At 43.1% G+C, this 26,802-nt stretch overlaps 1 protein-coding gene across 3 annotated transcripts in view; it reads right to left on the reverse strand.

The window, feature by feature from the left end:
* Positions 1-264: 264 nt before the first annotated feature.
* The window catches only part of LOC122904745 (gamma-secretase activating protein), an 83,792-nt gene continuing 57,254 nt past the window's right edge, over positions 265-26,802 (reverse strand). For 2 of the 3 annotated variants that reach the window (XM_044245884.1, XM_044245882.1), the window contains 12 exons: positions 19,665-19,793; positions 18,536-18,594; positions 17,813-17,844; positions 15,349-15,410; positions 11,348-11,443; positions 9,992-10,062; positions 9,261-9,355; positions 4,249-4,368; positions 3,338-3,399; positions 1,697-1,798; positions 1,437-1,536; positions 265-1,044 (listed from right to left, as the gene is read on the reverse strand). In XM_044245884.1, the coding sequence (XP_044101819.1) occupies positions 953-1,044; positions 1,437-1,536; positions 1,697-1,798; positions 3,338-3,399; positions 4,249-4,368; positions 9,261-9,355; positions 9,992-10,062; positions 11,348-11,443; positions 15,349-15,410; positions 17,813-17,844; positions 18,536-18,594; positions 19,665-19,793 (1,020 nt within the window). In that variant the 3' untranslated portion in view covers positions 265-952. The remainder of the gene's footprint in view (positions 1,045-1,436; positions 1,537-1,696; positions 1,799-3,337; positions 3,400-4,248; positions 4,369-9,260; positions 9,356-9,991; positions 10,063-11,347; positions 11,444-15,348; positions 15,411-17,812; positions 17,845-18,535; positions 18,595-19,664; positions 19,794-26,802) is intronic. The other variant, XM_044245883.1, reaches the window with a different exon arrangement.

A 26,802-nucleotide genomic window follows, 5' to 3' on the forward strand; every position in this document is an offset into this window, starting at 1 on the left:
TCAGAATCATGGTAATTCCGCAAGTTCCCCGTGAGAAACTGTGAAGAGAGAAAAGCAAAGGGCACGGGCTGAGTCAGGCAAGCGACCACCATTATGGGTCAGAATGAAGCACTATAAAAGAGAGGGGGAAGAAAAAAGAAAAGGGGGAGAACTAGTTAGGTGTCCTTGGGGGCCTCAGAGACAGAACATGCTTGTGGGCTCATGATTCCTGGCTGGAATAAAAGGGCTATGTTCAAAAAATGAGAGTCAGGCCAAAACCTTCAGTGTTTTTTGTTTTTTTTTTAATGTCAAGATATTACTAAATCAAACTTTTATAAATACAAAAAAACTTTAACATATTACAGCACAGTTCCATCACAAAGACAAATCCTACTCTTCGGGCCGTTATGTACACACTGCTGTATGGGACAAATTACCCATTACTGGACATAGCCAGTTTTGACCCAGTCCAAGTCCCCAGTTCCCAGTTCAGTTCTTTGAAAAGTATCCTCTTTCCAAATACAGTCCTTCCGTAACGAATTTTTCTGTTTCTCATGTGTTATCTTCAGTGACGCATCTAGTTTTGTTCTTCTAAGCACTGTCCCCTACATTTTTTAAAGCATATTTTATTTCAGAGTGCAAAAGTGAGTACAAAGTCGCTTTGGGCCTATGAAGTCATTAGGAAGATAAGCCACTAGGAAGATAAGCCGGAAGTCAGCCCTGAGGACATGTCATGCTTCTCAGACCGTTCTGTCACCCCTGTCCACTTGATGGCTTATCTGCTTTTGAAAGCCAGGGTGAGGTTTAGTAGTTTAGTTCTGCCTGAATGAGTACCAGACTGAAATTCAGATGGCTTAACAATGTATTCTGATTTGGGTTACCAATTGTAAATATTGGTAAAGGACTCTTGACGGAAGTCAAGCTAATGAGCAAGACTGAAACATCGGAAGCAGATACAACTGCATGTTCTTTTTTATAAGCCTAAGAGCATCGTGGTGTGTTTTAGAGCTGCTTCCTCCACAAATTTTGCATCCACATTGTCATGTCCTTCAAAAGCTAACAGAGCTGGAAAAGTAAGGGGAAAAGAGTTACTATGTAGCCATGGAACTTCTAGAATCACATGTGCCTGCGGCTCATTAAAATCGTAATTATTTTATATTTTAGTAAAACACATTACTCTGAAAATGTGTTCTTAAAATTCATTCTACCTCAGGCCCCAAGAAAGATCATTCGCACCAACCGAATGGGTTTTGAAACCTGTTAAACCCTTTTAAAAGCAAATTCTTTTGGCAATTTACTCTGGGAATGAAATTGTATGCTACTAATTAAAACCAGCTGCAGCAGGACTACTTAGAAGCAAGGGGTAGTCCAGAAAGAAAGGGGTCCACACAAGTGAATTGGGACAGCCATGTCAAGAGAAAAAGCAGGAAAGCCCGAGGGCAGGTGAGTGATGTTACCTCGATTGGAAGATTCTATATCTGCCAGTATTTCTATGAAGTAGTTCAGGGGCAGGAACTCCACACTGCCTGGCGATTTGTCAATCATAGAACTCCGGGGCTACAAGGAAAACCACGTCTGCTATTAGCTGATTTCCCAAAACAAGCACGAACTTTAAAAAGAGGGCAAAGAACTACAGTTGCTGTCTCTGCAGACACACTGAAACGGGCCGATAGGATCCAACAACACTTAGTGGGGCCATGCTCGCTCGCACACTCACCTGTTTCTTATAGTTCAGCAGCAGTACCCTCACGTGGTTCCGGGAAATGATGTTAGAACTCATAGGATGATCCCAAAGGCGACAGATCTTCTGACCAATAAGCTATTAGGCAAATCGAAAAATATGTAGCATGGGATTTTTAGGGCATTGAAACTACTCTGTGTGATACCGTAAATGATGGACCCATTGTATTATATGTCTGTCCAGATGCACAGAATGAACAACACTGAAAGTGAACCCTGTTGTTAACTATGGACTTAGGGTGATGGTGATGCGTCAGTGCAAGTCCATCAGTGGGAACACAGGGACCGCGGTGGTGGGGGATGTTGGTCATAGGGGATGCTCTGCACGTGTGGAGGCAGTGGGCTGGACGGGGACTCTCTGGACCTTGCATTTAATTATCCTGTGAACTTAAAACTACTCTAAAGAAATTAAGTCAATAACAACAATAAAAGAATGCAAAAATATACAAGTACATGTACTTGTACTGTACAAGTACAAGTACCTTATAGCTACCTATAATTTAAGAAGGATTACTTCCAAGTAGCTGGTTAGTCTACAGGAGAGGCCCTTTATGGTTAATGACCCTTGAAGAAAGCCCTCTCCTATGAGGTGTGCCTCTGAATTTTAAATAAATACTCCCTTAAATTCAACCCCGAAGAGAGTCATTTATTCACTGATGTTGCCAAATTCTTTTGAAATGGAGTTCATCTGCCACTCTTCAAAATAGGGTACCTGCAAACTCTAAGTGAGGTCTTGACAGGAAGGGGCATGTTCTCGCCAATGTTTACGCAGAAAATTTTAATTCCCTAAGAGTTTGAGGCAAAAAAAGGAACGAAAGAAAAAATCAAATGTAGAGATCAAACTAAATTTCAGAGACTTTCCCCAGAGAGACCTAGCCATGGAAAATGTGCTTTGTTTTCTATCCTTGCCTTTGCTTCACTAAGCTGTGAGGAGGAGAGGGTGTTACAAAGGAAAACGATTAAGTCCCGAAGGCAGCAGACATCCCTTCGTGGGAGGATTGTACCAGAGATACAAGTGTTCAAGGTATGTAAATAGAGCAGAGAGCTGGCCCTGGGCTCGCAGGGTCACGAAGTTTGCAGAGTCTGAGGCTCTGAAGACCTTGCTGTGGAATTTCATATTTTCACAGTATTTCTGACTCTGAGAGCTAATATCCCCCGTTAAAAAACAAGGAGTGCCTGGCTAACCCTTTCTCTCATGTTTCTCGTTCTTCCTTCAACCTAGGAATGTTTTCCTGCTGTGGTAGAAATGGCAGTGAGAGGAAATGCAGTTCCAGAACCTTCTGACCTCACCTGTATTTAAATTTCTTATCAGTTTAAATGCCAAAAGCACATGTTTCCCCTCTCCCTCCCCTCAGACTCACAGATATAAATATTAGTGTGGTTTCCTAAGAGGCTAAATGTTTCAGGCAGGCTGTGCCAGGCAGTACAAAGCCAGAGGAACAAGCACTTAGTCGGTGCGGCAGGGGTGGAGAAGGATGGGATTTCTTGGAAAGGACTGAAGAGTGAAGCAGTTCAATTGACTTTAGCCCAAAACAAATGAATGCTCCCTTTGCAGGAAGAAACTGAAGGAGGTTCATACCAAGGCTTATGGAGAGAATAAAACATAATTCAGGATTACCGGGGGAAGCCGCACAATGATGCTGAATTTTAGTTTTTCATTTTTCTCTGAATTGTCCAGATCTACAAAAAAGTTAGATTGGCAAATAAAGCAAATCTCCATTTTAATCATCTGAGCAAGCTAATAATACTTCAGTGGTTCATTCTGATAACACACACATCCCCACCCTGGATTTTCAAGCCAATTCTAACAATATCTTGAAAATTTTGGTTTGGGTCTCTCAGTACAAGGGCTGTCTCTTAATGAAGCAGTTCCTACTTGGCATGGAGCATGTTCTGTAACAAGCTGCTGCTCACAAAACAATTTTACTAGCTAAAAACAGAAGACACCTCGGGAAACAGCAAATACTTGAACATTTATTAGCAAAACTCATCTCCAAAACACCACAATGAAGAATTTCAGCAAGGGATTACACTAGAGACCTTCAAGTTCAGGTTCGTAAGACCACTGCCTCTCTCCATTTCCCTTGCACTTCAGTCTAAGTCTGAGATGACAGAGTTAATCAGCGGAAAGTAAGCCATTTCATGACATTTTCTTGAGAAGGCTTCAGAGTCTCCTATCCTTAAGTGCCCTCGTGTACGGAGAAGGAATGTAATAGCCGTGTGGGGCTTGAGAAGCCCTTTGGGGCCTCTTGAAGGCCTAAGGCGCTTTAAATTAGCCCAAAGTCTGGTTACGGGAAATGAACTGTATTCAGCAGGACAAGCTGCCTCATTTGCAGATGGCAAAAGGCAAATGAGGATCCCCTTGTTTCAATATTAAGGATTTCAAGATTTAATGCCGAGCATGAAACCGAGCACAGATGGCCCTGCACGCAGCAGGGCCCTGTGTGACCAATGGGTGGCACACCACGGAGCCAGCCCTAGTGGGGCTCAGAGTGGGGTGGGCTCTGTGGTGAACTCGGAGCCTCTTACCTTTCATGAGCCTCGTGACAGCTGTTTCAGTGAGAAGCAACACCCCATTATCAAAGTAATGCAGCAGGTTATGCAAGGGGAGGCAGTGGACGCCAAGCATCGTATGCAGAGTGTGGAAACCTACACGAGAGATCGGGAGGGTAAACAGGGTCAGTCAGCACCTCCAGCCTTCTAGAGGGAGAGAACTCAATGACGTTAAGAAAGCCCTTAACCCAGTGCCTTGGCACCTAGAGTCTAACACATGCTGCTTGGAGACAGGTCCAAGTCCCCTGCTTCGTGTTATCATGACTAAGGATTGTGCTGAGTAGATATGAGTTCCCAGCAAGCATGTGTGTCCCTTCTTAGGCAAAAGGACAAAAAGAGTCCAAGACCTGGGTGAGGAAAAACCATTTTACAGCTTAATAGGCTTGCAGTTCTGCAGTAAGATGGCAAAAGAGAACAATTAACAGAAGAGCTTCAAACTCCAGGTGCCCAGGCTAAAAGGCTGACACATGGGGACCACCTTGTTGACACAGAAATTTTAAACCAGTAGGGGACAGTCTGTATGCCCAACCCCTGTGTATGCCCTGAAGAAGGGCTTTTGAGGTCTGCTTGAACTTAATAAAAAAAAAAAAAATTAATAGTATGGTCAGAGAGCAAATCTATAGGAATTCAACAGAGAAGAAGGCAATGCCCCTAAACCCAAGTCTCATGGGGAGGGCTACTCAAATGCTCAGAAATGGAGTGTTCTGAACACAGTATTAATAATAAGCAATAAAAATGACATCCATGGGAGAAGAAGATGCCAGTCCAGGAGAGAATCAGAAAAGCCACCTTGGAAAAGAGAGCACACATGAGGGGAGCTTGGAAGGGTAAATGCAATTCCTGGGCATGGAGATGAGGCCAGAGAATATACAAAGAAGAGACAGTAGGAAGAGTCACCTGCATGAGCAGACCTGGACCAGAGTCCTGCTGTGTTGCTTACTAACTACAGGTAAGTAGCCTTTGTGAGACTCCATTTCTTCATCCCTGGAATGGAGCCACTAGTACACATTTCCCACATGGCTACCTGGAGAACTAGCACAAGGTCTATGAAGAGCCTGGCGTGTGAGAGAACAACAATGACCAGTAACAAACCCATCCTGAGGACTTCCATCTATGCACCGGCCAACTCGATCCTTATTCAACACCAAGAGGTGGGAACCACTCGATTCCCATTTTATCACGGGGGAAACCAGGATTCACAGGAGCTAAGAAAGTTGTCCAGGATCGTATCATTAGTAAGTTGCTATATCTGAGTGCAGGTTATGGGACTTTAGGCAACACTCTTACCCATGACAATTTCCTGCCCCAAGAACTGGTAGCTGCATTGATGCAGCAAGATGAACAGAGGCTGAAAGCTGTGAAAGTATGGGGCATGTTCAGAAAGTACTGAAAGACCCAGCTGAGATGGAATCAAGTGTATGAGAGGAATGGTAGGCGGTAAGGTTGGAAATTATTTAACAAAGCCCTTCCAGACACTCAACAAGGAGCTGGGTATACAATAATGAAAAAAACAGATCCCAAAGCTGCTCCTATCCACCTTCCAGTTTGATGGAAAGACAATCAAATAAATCACAGAAATACACAGTATTAAAAATGTGACCCATTTGGCCTGGCTGGGTGGCTCAGTCAGCTAAGCATCTGACTCCTGGTTTTGGCTCAGGTCATGATCTCAGGTTCGTGGGATCGAGCCCCATCTTAGGTTCCAGGCTCACAGGGAAGTCTGTTTGAGATTCTCTCTCTCTCTCTCTCTCTCAACCCCTCCCCCAGTTCATGTACACATGCACACCCTCTCTCCCTCTGTCTCTCAAAATAAATAAAATCTTTTTTTAAAAATGGCCAGTTCTATGAAGGCAAAAGCATAGAGTGCTCTGAGCATACATGACAGGGATTGAATGCTGAACGACAGCAAGGAATTTATTTAGTAGACTTTGGGGAGGGACACTGAAGGTTTCTAAGCAGGACGGAAAAAGGATTTGAGTTTTACTCTCAGAATATTAAAATGGCAACAGACAAGGAATGGACTGGGTACCAGTACCAGTACCAACAGTTTGCTACGGGCGGTACGTGAGATTACGTGCTGGGAGGTCAGTGTGTGAACCTGCACCAGAGGTAACAAGGGCACAGACGGTGAAGGAGGAAGGAAGGGCTCAGAAACACGTGGCAAGGGGCACCTGGGTGGCTCAGTGGGTTAAGCCGCTGCCTTTGGCTCAGGTCATGATCTCAGGGTCCTGGGATCGAGTCCCGCATCCGGCTCTCTGCTCAGCAGGGAGCCTGCTTCCTCCTCTCTCTCTGCCTGCCTCTCTTCCTACTTGTGATCTCTGTCAAATAAATAAATAAAATCTTTTAAAAAAAAGAAGCACGTGGCAACACGTCCACACTCAGGAACAGATGGGGCGTGGGTAGGGAAAACAAAGGATCACAGCCTAATCTTAGGAGCTGACATGACTAAGAAGCGATGCCCAAAGAACAGGAACTTGAATTCAGAGCAGTCATGGAGTGTTCTCTCCCTGAGCACATGAATCATGATCAGTGAGGGACTGAGTCCTAAGTCCTGGTCACATCAAGGGTCAGATAAAGTGCAGACTCTGCCCACAAGCAGATGTTAAGGGGCTGACAAAATGACTCTGCTGGCTTCCCTGAATCGGAAAAACAAAAAATGGATTTTACTCACTCATCAACAACATGAGATTTTTCAAATGGATTTGGACTTTCTTCCCAAGATTAAAAAAAGTTATGAAATTCGTTCTGAAGAAGTTTATTGAAGGTTCCTATAGGTTTCCTGGACTCGAAATTCCTCCTTCAGCCTGCTTCCATGTCCTGAAGATCCCTGATGACCCTTCCTCCTCGTTCCCTGGGGCACAGCCCCACATCTAACAGTCCACTCTTAGCTTCCTCTGCGTGTCAGCTCTGGGCAACAGAGCAAACTGGCTAAAAGTAGGCATCAGTTCCAAAACAGACCTTTTCCAGCCAAATCTAGTCCTCATCCTCCAGAGCCGCTGGCCTCCAAGAGCCAGTGAGGGAAACACAGGTCCCATTTAAACTACAAATGCTCCATCTCTGAACCATGACTCCCTGTCAAAGTCCTCCATCCCTTTATTCTTTAACCAATTGGGTTATAAATTTCCAACACTTGGAACTCAGTTTTCACTAGCCCAGCAGGATTGGAAAGCAAGCACACATACGCAAGTACACAAAAGAAGACCCTGTATTTACCCACACATGTGCACACCCATGTGACCCAGGGTCACTCTCCATGTCACATGAGGGAAACCAACATTTAAGAGAAAAGGAGAGAGATACTTGACTCATGGAAACAAACCATTAAGTCTATTCATAATAATTCTCAATCACTATGGATAACATTTTTCCACGTTTTCCCTCCCTAGATGGAAATGTGATGCTCCCTAGAAAGTAAAGTTTTATGGTCTCCCGGGTATAAAATTGCCCCCAGTAAGTCACTTCATTTATTTACAAATTTGGCTTGAGCATCCATGGTGAACAAATCTGAAGTGTCAGTCTAATCCTCTACCAACTCTTTTGTGTTAATGACAAATACTTAATGGTTGAAGCCAGAAAGTCTTAATATAGTTTTCATGAACTCCTTTACTCTTCCTAGAGCCAACTTGAATTTCCTATTCTATTGGGATAATTAAAAGTCATCAATTCTCCTCGTGAATGGTCACTGTCAGAATCTGATAAAATCCAAAGAAACTCCTTGAAACTCCACTACCAGTGTATCTTATAAGATAAGGTATTTGGACAGAGAAAGCATGCAGGGCTCCAAACTGAGTCGGACGTATCACAAATGCAGACAAGTAGAGATGAGCTATGGGATTTCTGGGCCCAGAAATAGTCAATGTTTCGGCATCAACTATTTCAAATGGAATATAAAATTCAAGAGGCACCACAGAACAGTCGTTAAAAGCACAGATTTTGGAGCCAGACTTCTGGATTTGAATACTGCTTCTGTTACTTAATCACCATGTGACTTTTAGGCAAGTTATGTAACTTTCTGTGCCTCAGTTTCACCATCTATAAAATGGGAATAATATTAAGTGGAACCCACATGAAAGTGCCTTTTTTGTTGTTGTTCAAAAACTGGTTGGATATTGACAATTTAATGTGGTTCAATTTAAGCTCCTATCATTTAGGACTGTTAGGAAAATTGAATGTGTTTATTTATGTAAAGTACTTATTGCTACAAAATGGGAACCATCTACCTATTGACTTAAAACCAATGAGTAAAGGAATGAATTACTGATATATGATGTAATAGCTGCATATGAATAAATAAATTAAACTGGCTGATAAACATTATATAGACACAGCTATCATAAAGCTTAACACTCACCAGAACATATATGTAATGAACACATGGCAGATAGGAGCTTATTTCTTTCTTATAATGAATACATGTTCCCAATAAACTTCTGTTAATTTTTGTAACTGCTCTAATTTCTAGCATGGCACATGGAATGTAATAAAAAAAATCAACAAATGGTTGTTTATTGAAAGAACAAATGACTGATCAAATGCATGACCACATACACACGTGCCAAGGGTGTTTTGAGGCCTGACTTGGTCCTGTTTCAAAATCTCAAGGGCGATTTTTAGCTTCCAAGCATTTTCTGACACCCAGCCAGACCCACTTCCTTCTGAGTGTTAACTTTCTCAATCAGATAAACTAAGCCTGCAGACACCAGAGAAAGATCTTTCATCAGCTCTGCTGATTCAAAGTATCCTAGTGAGTACGTGGGGACCAGCTCCGGTTCCCTCAAGTCAGTGACGAGCCACAGTAGAATTTACTGTGGGGGAGATCTGGTCTGCAGAGACCAACATCAGGCCCTTCTCTCACAGTGACCCCAGACACACAAGTTCTCAGAAACAGAAGGTCTCATCCTTAAATGCGTAAGGTGCCAAAGTCTGGTGACCACGGAAGAAGAAAGAACAAATGTATTACAACAAAGGACAAAAGAGCCAAGACTTACCAGGAGGCAGAGGTAAAAACAAAGTCCTAGTAGCTTCCAGAATCCTGGTCATGAGGTGAAAGACTGTAAATTCAGCAGCACTGGCCTGCCTGCTGCTGGGTAAAACAAAAGAGCTGCCATGAGCCGAGGGCTTCATCCCTAAATTTCCACTGGTCTGAGCAGTGGCTCTGAGTACCACAGAGAGACAGACTTCCTGCTAACTCTGAACGACTAGGCCCTGTTGAAAGCCTCATGCCTAGAATCTAACCAGACAGCAGGCACATAAACAATCAGTTGCTTTAACTCCAATTCCCCTTCCTGGAGATCCTGAGCTCACACACCCCTAGGTCCTCATCAACCATATCCCTGGGAAAGAGGGTGGGTGAAGCCACAGGGCCATTCCTTTAAATGCTGAGTGCAGGGCACCTGGGTGGCTCAGTGGGTTGAGCCGCTGCCTTCGGCTCAAGTCATGATCTCAGGGTCCTGGGATGGAGTCCCGCATCGGGCTCTCTGCTCAGCAGGGAGCCTGCTTCCCTCTCTCTCTCTCTGCCTGCCTCTCTGCCTACTTGTGATTTCTCTCTGTCAAATAAGTAAATAAAATCTTTAAATGCTGAGTGCAGAACCAAGACAGACAGGGTCAGGGCTGCTGGCAAGTGCTTTCAATTGTTAGGTTCCAAAAAAGCTTTGCCAAAACAGGCAGCAATTAGAGTTGGCTTTACACACCTTGATCAGAGAGAGGGGGAAATACGCACCAGTAGAGAAGCTGGGGGTGAAGATGGTGTTTCCTCCAGCTGGTTTCCAGGATTTGGCAAATGAGATCCAGCTGGAAGATAAAGACAGTCTCTTACCCTTTCCCCATACCCTCTCCCTCGGGGGTCTCCACAGGGAGCCCTCCGCAGGCCTGACAGGCATGTTCAGGGCAGCTGGCGTTTAGCCTGGGCCGGGACACAGAACCAGCCTTTCTTCAGTCAGTGCTGAGGCACTGGAATCCAAAATGGAAAGAGTGAAAATGTGCACCAGATTCTAACAGAGCCCCTTCTGTCTACGCAGGCCGTGCCCCTGCTGAGCTTTCCCAGCCCTGGTAACAGGCCCTCTGCCCTCCGTGAAGGTCAAGCACAACTGGATTTACTCTAGGCCTGTTACATGACAAAGGCCAACAGCTGACAGTGAGAAGAAAGGAGACACAGAGCAGGACAGAGGTTCTGAGCGATGACCGTGGAGGATGACAGACCTCAAGTCGAGGTCAGACCTTTGACTAGTCTGTCAGCAACAGAGCAGTCTCCAAGGGGGCTGTTGCCTGCCCTGAACCCCATGCCTTGCCTGTGGAGGCTAAGGACAGGGCACCAATCAGAAAGGATCTCCAAATGGGCACAGATAAAAACAGTATACTCTCAATGACACAGATTCTCAGTGTCTCTTCGGGTGAAGTCGGGTAAGATGACTTGGAAGCAATGCAGTCTGGGTCTGCAGCAACTTCCTCCATTCGTTTCAGAAAGCCCCACCGGCCACCCTGCTAAGGGGACTGCAAGACACGGCTGTTTGCTGCTGGGAAGGAGCAGGCAGGTTTGGCTGCAGTCCATGACTGTCAGAAAGTGAGGAGTACTGAGTTTTCTAAGGCTACATCTCTTCTGCTTCTGGTCCTACTGGTTCCAGCGGTTGTTAACACAGACTGTTAAAACTTCTATGTGATTAGGTACACAGAAGGATGTTGCTTGAACATAAATCCTTAATACTATGGAAGGTGAAATTTAAGGTCAACAGAAAGATGATAGGTAGACATGTTAAATAGTTTGGCTATCAAAGGACAAAGAAGCAAGTTAATTCCACCATGGGGAAGAGCAAAGCCACATTCATAAAGTGAATTCATAAATTCCTCGATTCCTGTTTGAAGCGAGTGTAAAAAACCACTTTCATAACCAAGTCCTCCTTGGTTTTTTTTTGTTGTTGTTGTTCTTTTTTCCCTTTTCTCAATCTACAGCATACCAAATATACCAGTGTGAGGACAGAAAATCTGCAAAAGTCTAATCTGAAAAATACCCTGAACCACAAACTGGGAGCTACATACTGGGAGACTGGGGGCGGCAGGGAAGAGAAAAAGCAAAACCAACCAGTTTTGAAACGTAGTCCAGAACCATCTGTTCAGTTTTCTTCTTTTCTATACCCTGTAGGTGTCTCAAAAGATGGTCTTTTAGCTCAGACACCATCTGAAAACAGGACATGGATTAGATAAGTCACAACCTACCCACTCACACATGCTACTGGTTGAAACTAGATCCAATCATTAACACTCTTTACCAACACGAAAAATCCTGGACCAGAAGATCCCACTGGCGGAAATGCACAACCCACAGTGTTACTTTAATGGGCATAAATCAGGGACATGACGAGTCACCAGAGCCTAGCGAGCAGCCAAGAGTCAGATTCCCAGCTGTGATGAGAATTCTCCGAAGAAGCTGAGGGAAGCCACTAACTTAGATGTCAAGGGCTCCAGGATCTACCAAAGGGTTGAAGTCTACTGGTCCCAGACCTGGAGAACTTACAGGAACAACTGCAATCATGGAGTGACTGTGTTGATGCGGGGTGGGGGTGGGGGGCTGCAGGGTGCTGGGGAGGTGTAGGGGGGAGTGGCATGCTTTGGGGCATTTGGAAGGACAGGGGCAGGAGTAAAAATGAAATGCATCAGGTACCTCCCTCTAGACTTTCAGCACAGCCCCTGACATGCAAAAGTAATGAAATTATTGATTCTATCACCTCTAAACGGACTTGTGTATCTACTCTATTCTCATCTTTCTTGGAGCTCACCAATCAGTGCAGTGGAGCATCCAGCACTCCCGGCCTTTTGCTTTCATGTCTCCTCCTCCTTTTTTTCCCTCTCTTTTGCCTAAATGTTCTTCTCAGCTGGAGGTCCTCCTCATTAAAGATCTTTGCACCAATAAACACCACGAGAATTGTACAATTAACACCATACCTGCACATATCTACTATGTTAGCAGATTTACATATCTGCTATATGTATACATACATATATGAGACCCTGAGCAAAACTTAGCCCATGGCATTCTGGGCCATTTGTTAATTAACTAGGCTTAAAATTTTTAAATTTTTAAAAAAGATTATTGCATGCTTTTTTGTGCTTTTCCATTTTTCCATGACAACCATAAAAATGAAAGTTTAAATCACCCATAATCCTATCATCTGTGTTAACATTTTGGATTTTTTATTTTCCTTTTCTCCAGTGTGCACACGCATGCCAATGTTTTCTAATTTGCCCTTTATTTCATGTAATAGTTTATGTCGTTGAATATTCTTTACCATGCTGGTTGTAATGGCTGCACGGTATTCAATTTTATGAAACAACTAGAATTGAACTATTTATTCTCCTCTTAAACATATGGGATACTTCTTATACTATTGTGAATACCACTAAAAAAAATCCCTTATACATGATTTGTTTGCCGTATCCCCAATTATTTTCTTAAGCCAACTTCCTAGAAATGGAACTTGTTGGGTCATGTACTGAACATTTGAGACACTTCGCAGTGGATATGCTAATGGGTATACTGGTTTCCAGCTGCATTGTATAAGGCTGCCCAATTCCCCATATGCTGAACTTTGCTAGTGCAATTTTTAAACTTTGACAATTGGATAGGCAAACACACACACACATTAATTTTTTTATATTAGATTCCTTAATCTATCTGGTATTTCTGCTGGTTTATGGTATAAGGGGTTGCTATTTGGGATAGGAGGACTCTAATTATCTTTTCCAGATAGGCAGCCATTGATAGACTAAAAAGTATTTCTTTCCAGTGATTTTTAAATGCTTAATTTTATCCTACACTAAAGATACAAATTTAAACTAGAGTCTCCTGTCTATTTTGTACAAGCACCATATTGTTTCAATTATTGTAGATCAATAACACACTTAGCTATCTGGTAGTGTCAGTTCTAGTCCTTTTTGTCAAGTGAGTTACCTGGTCAACTGTCAGAGTTTTGGGTTATAATTTTATTAAACCTAGATGCTAAGGATTTGGAAATGGAATAATGTTTTTCACTAACTTTTCTAACTGGTTAATCCTAATAAAAAAGAAAATGTATTTAGAATCACCAGCTTATTAACTTGTTCCTTAGTATTTTCCATTTCCCCTGGTGATTATCTTGCTTCTTGCATTAGACAATCATAGCATCTTCTTTTACTTTTGTTTCTTATTGCACTGTATGGAATTTCCAGAACAATGAAAATTTTTAGTGAAAATAGCAAGAATCCGTAATTTCTTTCTTTGTTTTTTGAGAGAGAGAGAGAGAAAGAGCCTGGATGGGGCAGGAGTGGGGGAGAGGGAGAAAGAGAATATTAAGTAGGCTCCATGCGCAGCACAGAGCTTGACAGGGAGCTTGAACCCATGACCCGGAGATCATGACCCAAGCCGAAATCAAGAGTTGGACATTCAACTAACTATGCCACCCAGGCATCCCGCTTCTTTCTGATATTAATAGGAATGACTCCAACATTTGATTTAAAATATGTCAGCTATCAGTATTAGGATATTTTTTGTCTTATTGATTTGGTGTATTCCAGAAGTGGAATTTTACTTTTATCAATTTCTAGCGCCTATAGAGATGATCATTTTTTCCCCTCTTTGATATGATGAACTACATTAATACATTGGCTAATGATAAGCCTTCTTTAAAAAAAAAAAAAAAGGCCACTTGGCCATGTTGTATTTTTCAAATGGACCACTGGAAAATATTTTAATTGAGCTTATGGTATCTATGTTCATAACTGAAAGTAAAAGTCATTGTTAGATTTTGGTTTTAGGGTTATGCTAGCCTTTTAAGGTGATTGAAAATTTTCCCATCTTTTTTTCAAAAATAATTTACATAGGGTGGGTATGATCTGATCCTTATAAGTTTGAAAGAACTAACTCATTAAATAATTTGGTGCCTTTTTGGAAGATTATCTCTTTCTTTTTTTTTTTTTTTTTTTTTTTTTTTTTTTAAGAGAGAGAGTGAGTGCATGTATGTGGGAGTCAGAGGAGGGAGGGGGAGAAACACTCTTAAGCAGGCTTTGTGCTCAGTGTGGAGCCCAACATGGGGCTTAACCTCAGGACACTGAGAACGTGACCTGAACCCAAATCAAGAGTTGGACACTTAACTGACTGAGCCACTCAGATGCACCTGGAGATAATCTCTGACAATTTTTTTCAAATTATTTTAGGGTTATTGTGTTGTCTAGGATTTTTATTTCTTCTTGGGTCAAGTTTGGTATTTCTATTTATCAAGAAAACTTTAACTAGAATTTTCAACTCTGTAAATATGCATTTACACATGTTTTTCTCACACTTGAAACCTTCCATAGTTAAGGTAATAGATTATCCCATTCCTAAGCCTGCATAGGATTAAAGATATTTTATTAGACTTTTCAGATGTCTCTTTAATCAGTTTTAAAAAAATAGATTTTGGATTTATTTACTAATTCGGCTCTTCCATTCATTTATTTTGCTTTCTCTGTCTTTGGTCTTTCTAGTAGTAGGAGTTCCTGAGAAAGGATACTTTATTCTGTTGTATTTTAAACCCCAAATACAAATGCCACGGAGACATTGTTCTTTCCTTGTTTTAAACACTCAGTGCTGTACATTTCCTTATGATGTTTTGTAATTCTATATTTTGGGCAGTGACTGATTTATATATGTCTTCCCCACTACACTAAATTTTATTTTTTTAAAGATTATTTATTTATTTATTTGACAGAGAGAAATCACAAGTAGATGGAGAGGCAGGCAGAGAGAGAGAGAGAGGGAAGCAGGCTCCCTGCTGAGCAGAGAGCCCGATGGGGGACTCGATCTCAGGACCCTGAGATCATGACCTGAGCCGAAGGCAGTGGCTTAACACACTGAGCCACCCAGGCGCCCCTACACTAAATTCTAAAAGAGCAGAAATCGTATCTGTGTTGTCTACCACTGAGCACACAGGGCCTACAGCGGCTGGTAACAGCTAATGGGTTAAAAGAATGAGTGAAAAATAAGGTCAGCCCAAGAAGCACAATCTAGTCCTTTCCCTTTTCTTGGATCCTGTGGTTTCTCAGCACCTGAATGGCCCACAGAAAACTTACCAGCCCCATCAGTAGCCTCTGGTGGTTGTCTTCCTCCTGGAAGAGGGGTGTTAATCTTGGCTCTGAAATTAAACAAAATAATAGTCAAGAAGGGTGGTTTTTGGGAAATGGGCTAGAAGAAGAGAAATCAGGGTTTCCCTTCTCTGAGTTATTGGGAACACAGATCATTTTGCTGATAGGATGAAATTTTTCATGAAATGCGCAATCTATTCCTGCAAGCTGAACTTGTCCCCCAGGTGATACACAGACAGCTCTACTCCAAAAGACTAGGAAAGAAAGAAAGAAAACAAGGAACACATTGCCCGACACCAAGAGGCTCTGGCTTTGACTTCAACATGAAAACTCTCCACTGTCTAAAGACCTCTGCTTCACTGCAGTGAGAGACGCTTGGGCCCTTTCTTAAAGCCAAGGGGGCCGTAAACTCAGAGACACAGACTTGGTAGAAAGGATCTCATGACTGCTTTCCTCGTGACCCACTATGGTTTAGTGACTGTGGGAGTCATTGAACTGAGGGGACCTGTCAATTACTGAAGCAAATAATACGAATTGACACAAGTGATCTGACTAAAAGAGTAACCAGCTTAAGATGGAGAAGTGACACAGAAGGTTCAACGGGATGGCATTTCCTCCGCTGTGATTTGCACTATACCAGCAGCCTGGAGGGGCAGACAACACAGTCTTGTGGCAAGATGTGCCTAACACTCCTCTAACTGCACCTTCGTGCCCTGCTCCTCCTCTCCTGGGGCAACTGAGACACGCACCTGTCAAGAGAGCAGAACTGCCCCAGTCAATGGGCTGATGACGCTGTGTGGGACAGCACAGGGACCTCTCGTCCCCTCGGGATAAATCTGACCTGGAGCCCAAAAGAACTTTTTGTTTCAGATGAAGCAATTCAAAACTTGATGCCAGCAGCCCTGAGTTTCATCCAGACTGTCCTGTTTCTTTTAGTGATGACATTCTTCCTAGGACACTAGGGCAAGCCAAGCACGTGAGAGGAAGAGACAAGTTCCCAAAGTGCTCGCAGAGAGAGTGGTTATGGGATGTAAACAGGCGGGAGGTACAGGAGTAGGAGCTCTAACAAGGGCAGAGGAGTGAGAGGAACCACAAAAACCTTGACAACCGGCCACATTTCCCGCATGGCAAAATTCCTGGCCTGAACCAGGCACCTTCACGCCCCCATCGCTGGGCAGGACTCCTGCCCGCTGCTTCTGCCTGGTGCTAGCGGGAGAACCCCTGGCTTTGGGCATGAATGGCCTGGTAACACAGGCAGAGGCTGGTTCCCTTTGGGATGCTCCCTAAGCAAAGGCCCTGTCATCCTGGGCTGGATCACAAGTTCACTGTCACGGTTCACATGACCTGTGTGCACAGCTGCAGGATGTCCCACAATGCATTGTATAAAATTGTTTCCATTAGGGTCACCCAGCACACACCTAAACATCCAAGCCTATAAAACATAAGTGGGATAAGTGGAATAAGTGGCATAAGTGAAAAATAATAACTTTTTAAATGGAGGCTGGACTTTAGGAGGCATGAAAGTGTTCCAGAGACAAAACCACAAAAAAGCTTGTACCTGGATACGTTTAGCATTCTCTTCCCTCAGTTTTACCTGGTAGGGTGTTTAATCAAGACTAACCTCAGCTGTCACCCCTGGAAAGACTTTTCTGAGCTCGCTCTGTTCCCCAACCATCCCCACTCCTGAGCCAATGCTTCCCCACCCGCCCCCACCACTGTGGTTCTAGAACACCCATCTCCTGACTTGTCAGCATTTCTTCCTCACACTTCAATGACAAAGCAGCCCTCAGGTATCTCGTGCACCAAGTGCTGTACGAGATGCTATAAACATTATCCCATTTACTCTTGTTTTTCCTCTCACCTTGTCCTGAAAAGGTTAATGCAGGAAGCGAACACATGGCTTGCCCAAGAGCACACTGTTAGCATGTGGCTGGCCTGGAACTGAAGCCAAGTTCTGTCTGGCTCCAGGCCTATGCTCTTCCCCTATAACCACACAGCTTACCCAGAGACTCCTCTCTTTGGACTCCTATGACCTAGCCCAGGGAATGCCCAAATGTTATCCAAAATCAAAGATCCCTGTGTGACCAGACAGCTGAAAAGCCGGAAGGAAAGCAGCCCTAAGCCAGAGGAACTCCCGAAGCGCATTGTGTGGGTACAGCCACAGGGCATGGTAATTAGATCAAGGCTCTGAAGGAAAATAATGAAAACCAGACACCAACACTCAGGGACTCTTCCAGCAAAAGCACATTCAGCAGCTGTCCCGAAAGGTCCTGGTGCCAAGACAGACACTTGGGTGGTCACTCTAACAGAAAGATATTAAAGGGGTGCTGCCTTCATTACACTACTGAGCGTGATTTTCTTGCCAACCCACACCGGTAGGAAAGACAGGGTTACAAACCAAACACTGACAGAAATCAAATCAAAGAGGACTTTATTACACGTCTCTTCTTACCCAAATTCCTCGCTTCTAGGTTAGAAATCACCCTACAAAGAAATTAGCCAACGTTATTCACATAGGAAGATTAAAAAAAAAAAAGCTACAATACCCCACAAAGATATCTTCCATAAAACCACCGCAGAAACTGTTCTCAGGCAGCTGAAAACCTCAAACACTTTAATCAACTTGGCAAAAGCCACATTAGGCGATTATAAAATCTCAAAACCCTTTAGTGCAAACAATGACAATAATTTAGAACAATTGCAGCTCTCGGTTATTGGAAATAATGGGAACAGAAAATAGAACAGGGTTGGAATGGGCCTATTCCTGTAACACTCCAAGATGACTCATCTATCCAGAAAATGGGCTTTCAAAATAAGAGCCCGCTCAGCAGCCCACTCACACTTTTTAAATGAACCTACTGCCTCTATCCCCCTAAAGTGCTCACTTAGTAAGGGCCTTCTCTACTACTTGTTGTTTATAATTATCTATCTTCAGGATGCCAGTCTATAAGCTTTAATATACAATTTTATTATACAATTTAACATACAATTTTCCCACTAGAAACTCCAGCACCAAACTCAAGAATAGGACCCAGGTGGCTGCATTTATTAAGCTGACAGCATCGTTTTGTTAAGGACACTCAACAAAAGGAAGCTCCTTCCACAAAAGGTCTCCAAAAAAGTACTTGCAAAAGATACACATCTTCTAGGTACACTAATCCCTAATTTTACTTACTTCATTGCATTTTCACGAATATTCCTCATGTACACCATGGACCTTCTTCTTCCGGTTTTCTAGAAGGGAGAACATGTCAGAGGTGCAGAAGGTCGAAGTTTCGTGGGTGCCATTTTTCACAACAAGGACATAGTGCAACATAGCGAAAGAGCTTCGGAAAAAAAGAAATATACTTTCCAAGCAATCAAAATACCTATGTTCTTAAAAATGAGTTCAAAAAGCACCTTATTCTGAAATTATTATAGATGGGTTGGAAGTTGTAAATCAACTAGACAGTGTTGTGTTATATACAATGACAGTGCAACCACACATGATTCTAGAGAGATCTTATGTACGCTTCAGCCAGTCTCCCCCCATTTTATATCTGATATAAAGGACTATAGTACAGTATCAAAATCAGGAGGCAGATATTGCTAGAATGAGTGTATAGTCCTATGTCACTTCACCACGGATGCAGATTCACGTGCCGTAATCAAGACACAGAACAGTTCCATCCCCCACAGATCTCCCTTGTGCTGCCCGTTTAGCAATCAGTCCCAGCCACTTTTCTTTTCTTTTTTTTAATCAGTTTTTTTTTAAGATTTTATTTATTTATTTGACAGACAGAGATCACAAGGAGGCAGAGAGGCAGGCAGAGAGAGAGGAGGAAGCAGGCTCCCCACTGAGCAGAGAGCCCGATGCGGGGCTCGATCCCAGGACCCTGGGATCATGACCTGAGCCGAAGGCAGAAGCTTTAAACCACTGAGCCACCCAGGCGCCCCCGCCCCCCCAGCCACTTTTCTTTCAACTAAACCTAACCCTCAGCAACCATAAATTTTTGGAACACCTGGTTTTTTTTTTAATCAATTTTAAACTATACAAGTAATGCAAGAACACAGGTAAGACCAAGCTATTAATCTCACTTCCATGATGAACATGCCGCATGTGTCCCTTAACCTCTGCGCACTTGATTTTCCTCCTCAAGAGAAGACAGATCAGAAAAGCACCATGGTCTTCTTGCAACAATGCAAAAGGGCCTGGCTCTTGGGGAGAGTGTAGCAAATTCAAGCCAGCCTTGGGACTAAAGGGCATCCCCTCATCAAATGCTATACTTTTGCTTCTCGTTTTATTCTCCTGCATCCACACAAACCTCTTCTGAGATCAGGCTGTGCCATTCTTTCCGGACAATGCTGTTGTCATACAGCAGGCGTGGCTTGGAGTACTTCACGTATTCTAGGTTGGAGTTCAGTTTTTCCCAGTAGCCCTTAAAGCTGTGCACCTGCAGGAGACAAAAAGTACTGGTGAGCTTGAGAAGCAGGGCCTGGGCCCCGACCAACCAGCAAGGACCACCTGAGTCTTGCGGAAAGCTGGGCTTGCCTTACTTCCTCAGCTCTTAAAGGGCAGTGTTTCTGACTGAATTCTTCCCACGAAAGATGGCATTCTCCTCCTGCAGAAATTCTAAGATTTTATTTATTTACCAGAGAGAGAGATCACAGGTAGCCAGAGAGGCCGGCAGAGAGAGAGGGGGAAGCAGGCTCCCCACTGAGCAGAGAGCCAGATGCAGGGCTCAATCCCAGGACCCTGAGATCATGACCTGAGCTTTAACCCACTGAGCCACCCAGGCGCCCCCTCCTGCAGGACTTCTAAAAATAGTAAGACTTAAAGTGTCTTGCTTTCCCCATTTCCTTTTCTGCCCCTTTTACAGAGAGCCACTGCCCCGTCCCCAAACCAGTATGAGTCACCTGGGTTCAGGCTAAGTTGGGAAGCCTGTATTAAACCCCGTGTTGTATTAAACACATCAGATCATTTCCTCTCCAGACACCCACTTTGCTGACTTAGGTTGTGTTAACAATGATGTATTCAGAGAATGTTCATAAGACGTATAGCACAGGGAAGAGGCTTACTTTCCTACTAAGCTTATCTACTTCCAAAAGAGGTCTTTCAAAACCTCGGCGTCAGAAAGGTGGGGTGAACTAGTTTCACATTTGGCCGTCAAATACTCCAAAACAGAATTTGCTGGCAACCTATTTAGGTCTTTGACATATTTCTATAATTGAAGTAATAATGTATCCATTATATTCATTTTTAAATATAATGCAATATTAACACATTTTTAATATTGAAGGATGTATTGATACAAAATGTTTTTTAATTTTTTAAGATTTATTTATTTAAGACAAAGAATGCATGAGTGGGCAGAGGGACAGAGGGAAGAGAGAGAGAGAGAACCTCGAGCAGACTCCCCACTGAGCGTGAAGCCCGATAAGGAGCCTCATCCCAAGACCCTGAGATCCTTACCTGAGCTGAAACCAAGAGCCAGAAGTTTAACCAATGAGCCACCCAGGTGACCCTGTTTTTAAATTTTTATATTTTAAATTTAAGTACAATGAACATACAATGCTAGATTACTTTCAGGAGTACAATATCATGATTCAAGAATTCTATACACTACTCAGTGCTCACTGCAGTAAGTGTAGTCACCATCTGTCACCAAATATTATTGTAATCTTACTGACTAGATTCCCTCTGCCGTACTGTTCCTCTCTAAGACTTATTTTATAACTAGGGTTTGTACCTCTTTATCCCTTTTATCTATTTCACCTATCTCCCCCACCCCCATCACCCTCTGGCCACCACTAGTTAGGCCTCTGTAATTAAGAGTCTGGTTTTATGTCTTTTAAAATCTATGTTTAACTTTTACATGTAAGTGAAATCATATGATATTTGCCTTTCTCTGACTTATTTCACTTAGCATTATACCTATAGGTCTATCCATGTTGCTGCAAATGGCAAGATCTTATTCCTTTTTTACGAGTAATATTCCACTGCATACATATACCAATTCTCTATCCATTCCTCTATGGATGGACATTTGGGCTGCTTCCATATCTTGGCTATTGTAAATAATGCTGCAATAAACATAGGGTGCATGTATCTTTTCAAATTAGCATTTTCATTTTGAGTAAATACCCAGTAGTAGCATTATTGGATCATATGGTAATTCTAGTTTTAATTTTTTGAGGAACCTCCATACTGTTTTCTACAGTGGTTGCACCAGTTTGCATTCTCACCAACAGAGCATGAAGGCTCCTTTTTCTCTACATCCTCACCAACACTTATTATTTCTTACTTTTTGATTCTAGCCACTCTGAACAGGCTAGTTGATCAAAAATCAACTTTTTGATTCTAGCCACTCTGAACAGGAGTGAGGTGAAATCTCATTGTGGTTTTGATTTGCATTTCCCTCATGATTAGTAATGTTAAGCATCTTGTAGGCCATCTGTATGTCTTCTTCAGAGAAATGTCTGCTCAGGTCCTCTGCCCATTTTTTAATTGGATTATTTGTTTATTGGGTATTGAATTATATAAGTTATTTGTATATTTTGGATATTAACCTCTTAGTGGATATATTATTTGCAAATAACTTCTCTCATTCAGTGGGTTGCCATTTCATTTTGTTGATGGTTTCCTCTGCTGTGCAAAAGCTTATTTTGATGTAGTCCCAGTAGTTTATTTTTGCTTTGATTTCCCTTGCCTAAGAAGACATTATCTAGAAAAACGTTTCTATGGCTGATATCAAAGGATATACTAACACACACTATTTCCTTAAATCAATGAAGATAGATTTATGATACACTTTCTTGCCAAAATACATGTGTTTGTAAAAGATTTGACTAGGACCAAAATGCAATGTGTAGCCAGAAAACAAAGTGAGCTAATGCTTAGTGTGGTAACAGCCTTGGCTGAGAATTTTAGTAAAATACGCCTCAAACAAGAAAAATGCCCTTATATTAAATAATAGCACACTAGCCACACTCTTACTGAAAGGGCAGTCACTACTGGTTCAAAATGAATTTTGGAGTATTGGTAAATTACATAATAATATTTACTTGGTGTTTTAGAAGCCTGAGAGGCCCATCCAGCCAACATCCCTTCTCAGAGAGACAAGAAAAACTACATCCAAGGGCACCCAGATGGCTCAGTTGTTTAAGTGACTGCCTTCAGCTCAGGTCATGATCCTGGAGTCCTAGGATCGAGTCCCACATCGGGCTCCCAGCTTCACGGGGAGTCTGCTTCTCCCTCTGACCTTCTCCTCGTTCATGCTCTCTCTCACTGTCTCTCTCTCAAATAAATAAATAAAATGTTAAAAAATAATAATAAAGAAAAAAAAGAAAGAAAGAAAAACTACGTCCAAGAAAAGGTCATTTCTAGGGGAAACTGGCACCCTGGTGTCAAATCACACTCCCAGATAAACCCACCTCACTCACCTTTTCTTCCCCTTTCAACTTATTTACAATCAATGTGCTTATATCTACCCTTTGGTCTTCCTTCTATTGAAAAAAATAATAATGAAAGCAAATTCTGCCAACATTTGGCTGTAGTTAGTCCCTGACAGGAAGTCACTGCAGCTTGCTTGCATTCTACTCCTGGGTTCCAACACACTAGCCCCACAACTAACTGGTAGTGTAGTGACACCTAGTGGTTGGTCAAGATACTAAGCTCTGCCCACTCTGGCGGCAGCAGCCCCACCCTGCGGTCCCAGCGATGTCGGAGGAACACCGAAGCCTTCCCCACCGTCTAAGGGGCTCCTCCCCTCACAATCACACACTGTAGCTCCTAAAAAAAGATCTCTCCCAAGGATCCCAAGATCCTTCTCCTTCCACCATTAAAATAATCCCTTTTCTTAGCTGAAAACAAACAGTTAAAGCAAGTCCATGGATGGGCCACAAAGGGGCTTAGGAATCCAATGACAGCACGCAGAATGGAGGGAGTTGTGGGAGCACATCTCTGGGGACAAGGCCTACAGCTTGCCCCAGATGGTCAAACGGATCCATAACCTACAATAGTTCAAAACCCCTGAGTTAGAAGGCAAAGGAATGGAATTTTAAAAATAAACAAGCAAAACCCACTTAGATTTAAATTGGAAACACTGTTCAGCAAAGACCCGGAAATACTTTACTATAAACCTGTAGGTCTTTCAAGAAGGTCACGGGACTGAATGTTACAACATAGATGAAAGTAATTAGTGGCATATGTCACCACATGGTATCTATGAGGTAAGTGATATAATTATTTTTAAGGTTTTATTTACTTATTTGACACAGAGAGAGAGAGCACAAGCAGGAGGAGCAGTAGGCAGACGGAGAAGCAGGCTCCCCACTGAGCAAGAAGCCGGATGAGGGGCTTGATCCCAGGACCATGGGATCATGACCTGAGCCAAAGGCAGATGCTTAACTGACTGAGCCACCCAGGCAGCCCAATAAGTGATAGGATTTTTTAAGTTATGAAAATATCAGAGATCACTGTATATTGGAAGGTCTATTTGGAAGCCTGAGTAATAGATAAGACCCAGAGTTTGAAAATGGATTTGAGTAAGTGAAAGACAAGGAGAGGACGTTCCAGAGGGGATACTCTGGGGAGTGAGCAAGGACTGAGAGACAAGAATGTGCATTCTAGGTTTAGATCAGAGGCAGAGCATTAGAGAAAACAACCAACAGCATTTCATTCTCTGTGGTGAAGACCTCTGTCTCTAGCCTGTGACTCCTGACTTCAGCAAACACGGGGCTGGCACCCCCCCAGATACTAAACTACAGCGGGGTGCGACCTGAGCTTCCTGAGTTTTCGAAGTTCGTGGGGCACCCCCAGTGCTCAGCCAGGGCAGAGAACACTGCTTGAGCCCGCCCAGGTCATCTCCTGTGTCTTCCTTGCCTTCGTGCCTCTGGCTTACAGGCTGATGAAGAACCAGCTGCCTGAGAACGAGTGACTGTGTTGTTGATTAATAGGAGGTGGGGTTAAAGAGGAGGTTAGAGCCAATCCAGGATGGATGGCACATGTCAAGGTAACACCTTGACTGCTCATTCACCCAGAGAATTAAAGCAGCTCCGAGATCGAATTGTAGATGCTTGAACATAGAATGGGGGGAAGAGGGAGCGGAAGCATCAGAATCACATCCGAACAGTCCACCTGGGAGCACAGAAAAACACTCCTGCATCGTCAGTTAGTACTTACGGAACGCGTGAACTGAACACTGGGCTCATCGGGGACAACGGCATCAACATAAAGTAAGAGCCCAAGAAGCACACTGCAGGCTACTTCAGGAGAGCACATAAGCCTTAAAATATTTTATAAGAAAATACTCATGAATGTAGCTACTTCTGGGAGACGCTGGTGTAAGAAGCCATCAGACTCTCAAGGGAGCCCCAGAAGTGTTTTCCTGCACAAGGAGGAGTTTTAACGCTTGATTTTGAAAGAAGGGAAATTATCCCAAGTCTCTTCTTGAACAATTGGGTTGCCTGACTGGCTCAGTCGGAAGAGCATATGACTCTTGATGTCGGGGTAGTGAGTTCAAGCACCAGGTTTCAAGATTTAAGTAATCTTAAAAAAAATCTCATTTTGCCTCTTAGGAGGACAGGAAATAATTACCGAATGAAACCCATCAAAACTATTAATTGAACAGAAGGACCAGAGGGTTATATATTAAGGGATTGTTCCCCACCTTTGATTTCAGTTGCTAGTTGATTTTAGGCGATAAAAATATCTGCCTTTCGGGGCACCTGGGTGGCTCAGTGGGTTGAGCCGCTGCCTTCGGTTCAGGTCATGATCCCAGGCCCTGGGATTGAGTCCCGCATCGCGCTCTCTGCTGAGCGGGGAGCTTGCTTTTCCCCCTCTCTCTGCCTGCTTCTCTGCCTACTTGTGATCTCTCTCTGTCAAATAAATAAATAAAATCTTTAAAAAAAAAATCTGCCTTTCATTTCTGAAAAGCCCTCTGGCCTTGGTCCTACATCTGATTAACCCTCATCTTCTGAAATGAGAAAAGCTTTACTCTCGACACTAGGACTCAACTAACAGAACTAAAAGCGTCAATCCAGTTTGGGTGTTCAGTGGATTCCATCTCAACATGAATTTCTGTTTGCAGCCCAGAGAATCACAGTGACCCCCTACCTCTCACACAGACAGAATAAAATACAGCCACCTGTGTGTCCATGAAACTAGCAAAGCACCATTTACTAAGCCCAAACGCTCTGAGCAGACCGTCAGATCCATACAGAGGACCAGTGACTAGAACCCAAAGGTGACCACATGTGGCAAGTGCCAGTTCTCCTATTCATAAATTAATACCTCTTTCTTCCCCATATCTAGAAAAATACAATCTTTCTTCTTTGCCCAGCTGGGTAGTTCTCTTACGCATTTAAAAAAAAAAAAAAGATTTTATTTAAGAGAGAGAGAGCCTGCACAAGCAGGGGGAGGTGCAGAGGGAGAAGCAGGCTCCCTGCTGAGCAGGAACCCGGATGGGGGACTTGATCCCAGGACCCCAGGATCATGACCTGATCTGAAGTCAGGCACTTAAGTGACGGAGCCACCCCGGAGCCCCTCTCTTAGCCATTTTTAATGGGCTGAATTTTAATGTAACCACTAAAAATGGTTCTAAACTGTCCATCTCATAACCAGCATATGCCCTAAGAAAGCCAACAGGAAGATGTTTCTCTCCTTTCAACCTTAAGCATTAAACAGTGTAACTCTGGGACGCCTGGGTGGCTCAGTTGGTTAAGCAGCTGCCTTCGGCTCAGGTCATGATCCCAGCGTTCTGGGATCGAGTCCCACATCGGGCTCCTTGCTTGGCGGGGAGCCTGCTTCTCCCTCTGCCTCTGCCTGCCACTCTGTCTGCCTGTGCTTGCTCTCGCTTCTCTATGACAAATAAATAAATCTTTTTTTAAAAAAATAAATAAATAAACAGTGTAACCCCAACCAAACCTGTGAAGAACAGCAGCACAGGCTAGTGGCCGGGTCTGTCCCTTAATTTCATCATTTGAGATATTAACTGAAGGAACCTCCATCTCTGTAGATATGACAGGAATGACTATACCAGCCTGGTGCTCTGTTTCTAAGAAATAATATTTCTTTGTACCATCATAAAATTATGTTTGACGATATTAACTGAACTTGCCATAACTCACTGTCTCAGAAAATACATTGTAGAGGAAAAATTCTTGTTTTTCTACTACAACAATCTACTCCCAGAAGACTGCATTTCTGGCCACCAAATGTGGAAGTTCCCCCAACACCATACACATCAACCAATTCTCCACCACCAGCTGGGTCTGCTACAATTTGACTCAATTGGGACACTACCTACTTGGAGACAGCATTAGATCCCATAAGCTGCCTCTAAATTGGAGGTTCCCAAGACCTCCTCCTTGGGTTTGACAGTTCACTGGACTAGCTCACAGAACTCAAGAAAAGAGTTCACGTATTATACATTGGCTTATTGTAAAAGGATACAATGGAGG

The sequence above is a fragment of the Neovison vison genome, chromosome 4, assembly GCF_020171115.1.
Source record: "Neovison vison isolate M4711 chromosome 4, ASM_NN_V1, whole genome shotgun sequence".
NCBI classification, from domain to species: domain Eukaryota; kingdom Metazoa; phylum Chordata; class Mammalia; order Carnivora; family Mustelidae; genus Neogale; species Neogale vison.